The sequence below is a fragment of the Oratosquilla oratoria genome, chromosome 20 (genome assembly GCF_046742065.1).
Source record: "Oratosquilla oratoria isolate Oo_2021 chromosome 20, ASM4674206v1, whole genome shotgun sequence".
In the NCBI taxonomy this organism is placed as follows: Eukaryota; Metazoa; Arthropoda; class Malacostraca; order Stomatopoda; family Squillidae; genus Oratosquilla; species Oratosquilla oratoria.
The window spans coordinates 56721061-56724179 of NC_134796.1; the positions used below are offsets into that span (position 1 = coordinate 56721061).

The following is a 3119-nucleotide window of genomic DNA, read 5'->3' on the forward strand; positions in this document are numbered from 1 at the left end:
TGAAGAGCTGGTGGCTGATTTCAGCGTAGGACACAGGACTTCAAGGGACTTCGCCAAGGATTCCGAACTCGCAGTAGCAGACACAGTAATCCTCTTCAACATCGAAGAAGAATTGAAGAACGTTGAAACCCCCATCAACAAACGCAGATGCTCAGAGTCCCAAAATGAAGTTTTGCATCTAAATAAGAAACTTCGGACTTCCGATGATAACGATTTCCGAACTTCATGGAATGAAGTTAAATTTCTTGGAAAAGGAGGTTTTGGATCCGTTCACCTTGTAGAAGACACATCTTCAAGTCTTCTCTGCGCAAGGAAGTCGGTCAAAATCAACCACATTCAAAGCCAACAACGAGAAGTCGATATTCATAAGAAACTCGATCACGAGAACATTATCGGCTTCTTTGGCGAAACTGTTCATCAGGAATACATTTACATTTACCTCGAGTATGCCAGCGGTGGCACAATGCACGACAAGATCGGTGCCAAAGAAGTGCCCGAAGACACCGCTCGTGGCTACTTCGTCCACCTCATCACAGGAGTTCGATACCTCCACTCGCTCAAAATCACTCACCGAGACCTCAAGCCCGAGAATCTTCTTCTGTCGGCTTCCGACGTTGTTAAGATCGGCGACTTCGGTCTCGCTTGCGAGTTCGAGGAGGGCAAATACCTTACCTTCGAGTGCGGAACTATGGCCTACACAGCTCCCGAGGTCTTCAAGAGACATTACAAGGGAGAACAGGCCGATGTTTGGTCATGTGGAATCATTCTCTTCAAGCTTCTCACTGGTCGGAATCCTTGGCGAAGGGCTCTCATCACAGACCTAGACTTTGAGGTCTGGTCGACCTCACTTCAATTGAAGAGGACTTCCCAAATGCAGGAAGAAAATTTCTGGAGAGAGATCTCCAATGATACTTTCGGACTTTTGGAAAAAATTCTCGTTCCATCTCCTGAGGATCGAGCAACACTCACAAGCATCGAACAAAATGCCTGGATTCAAGGCTGATGCGTTAAATCATTTCAAGAAATTACAAAATATTATGAAAAAAAGTTTTATAAATACTTTCATACACTCGATAGATTTGAACTATATCAAAACGAATTCTGATGAGCAAATTAAGTTTTACAAAACTGCTGCCTGAAATATTTAGCAAAATAGTTTTATGCTATCGATAAACTTGAATCATATTAAACCGAATTATGATGAACAAATTAAGTTTTACAAAATTACTGCCTGGAACATTTGGCAGAATACTTTTCTAATGGGATATTTCCCTCAGCTGAATAAAATTGTCTGACAGCAGACATCATTATCGTTATTATAATTCTTCCTCCGGAATTATTTCTTACATTACTATCTCTTCCTCGAATCCATTACACGTATTCTCTCTTTTCCGTCTTCCAGCTCTCTCTCTCTCTCTCTTTATCTCTCTCTCTCTCTCTCTCTCTCTCTCTCTCTCTCTCTCTCTCTCTCTCTCTCTCTCTCTCTCTCTCTCGTTCGTTCGTTTTGGTTCATTCGGTTTCTTCTATGTCTGGGTCTTCCTCCCGGGTCCCCTGCCAGTTTACTTTCTTTGCTCTTATCTTCTTTTTCCGCTACATTTGCCAAAGTTTTTGAGGTTGGGGAGCGAGTACTCATAGGGCCATTTGTTATTCTAAATTCCATAAGGAGCCTTCACGGTTTAACGTGGCGAGTTTTTGTAACCCCCTTTTTTGTGCGAGACTTTTTACATCAGTAAAGGTAATAATGAAACACACAGTTGATTATATCAATACTTAAAATGAAGAGTGTTGATTCTTTCTGCAACCAAGTGAATTTCCGTTCTTAGCAGAATGACAGCGGTACCTTTCGCATAAATCTTTCCTAGAACCCTTACGATCTGTTCGTTTAAACCCTGCTTACGTAGCGAGTTTATTATGGCTATTTGTTCTACCTAGTCAAAGCCCATCACGTAACTCGCAAAAGCTAAATAGAGAGGTATATTGTATTCTGTCGTTTTCTCGATTAGTTGGTTCATCGCCTGCAAATGGTCCAGAGTAGAATATCCGCTTCTAAAACCTGCCTGTTCTCTCGGTTGGTTTCCATCTAAAACTTGAATTAGTCTATTTTTAAGGATCTTGGAGAATACTTTATATAGATTTGATAGCAAGGTAATCGGTCGATATTTAAGGACGAGCTGATTGCCAGGCGTCTAACGTAGGACGTGAAGGCCGCGTGCTGGAGGTTCATGTCCGCCTACAGGCAGCGGAGGAAGCTCAGGGCAGCTTCTTTCAGTGAGGTGTATTTGGCAAAGGATCCTCTAAGAGACACTCTTTTAATTTCGAGAATACATAAATTTTTGGCCAAGATATGACGTTTTTATTTCCTTTTCGAAAAAGTGTCAAATTTAATCCGAACACCCTGTATACACACACACACACACACACACACACACACACACACACACACACACACACACACACACACACACACACACACACACACACACACACACACACACACACACACACACACACACACACACACACACACACACACTTTACCCCCACATCTACTTTATACATGAGCAACTTCTTGGAACAGAACCCTCCTCACCGTACGAAAACAACCTCCGTTACTGCTACTGAAGATTGCATGGGTTCGTCTCGAGGAAAAACACGAAGATCCAAACAAACTAATCACTTCAATTGATGTATTAGAGACACCGAGAGGTGATGGATTGTAGGTCCGATATTTTTCTTGTTCTGTCTTCAGCACTCTTGTCTGTGTTTTTTTTTTTTTTTTGTCTGTATGTCTGGTTTTTGTATGTGTTATCTTTCTGTCCGTGTTTCTGCCTGTTCTTCTGTACATCATTCTATCTGTTTATCATACATCAACCATTCTACCTTTAATGTGCCTGTATGGGTTTTATCAATCAATATGTCTGTCAATCTATATATCTATTTACAGAAAACATTGTTTTACTGTCTGCTTCATATGCCTTCATGTCTACCTAATTATCTACCTATCTCCGTAGTAATCTACGTGCCTCTTTATGTACCTTCCTATCTGCCTAGTTGTCTACCAGCCTAACTGCCTCGCTACCTACCTGCCTCTCTACCCAGCTATCTACCTACCCAGTTAT

The 3119-nt window shown here is 41.6% G+C and overlaps 1 protein-coding gene across 1 annotated transcript in view; it reads left to right on the forward strand.

Moving 5' to 3' along the window:
- The window catches only part of LOC143036338 (serine/threonine-protein kinase Chk1-like), a 1041-nt gene extending 38 nt beyond the window's left edge, over positions 1 to 1003 (forward strand). The window contains exon 1 of the mRNA XM_076203586.1: positions 1 to 1003. This exon is cut by the window's left edge and continues 38 nt beyond it. Coding sequence (XP_076059701.1) covers positions 1 to 1003 — 1003 coding nt within the window.
- The last annotated feature ends 2116 nt before the right edge of the window (positions 1004 to 3119 follow it).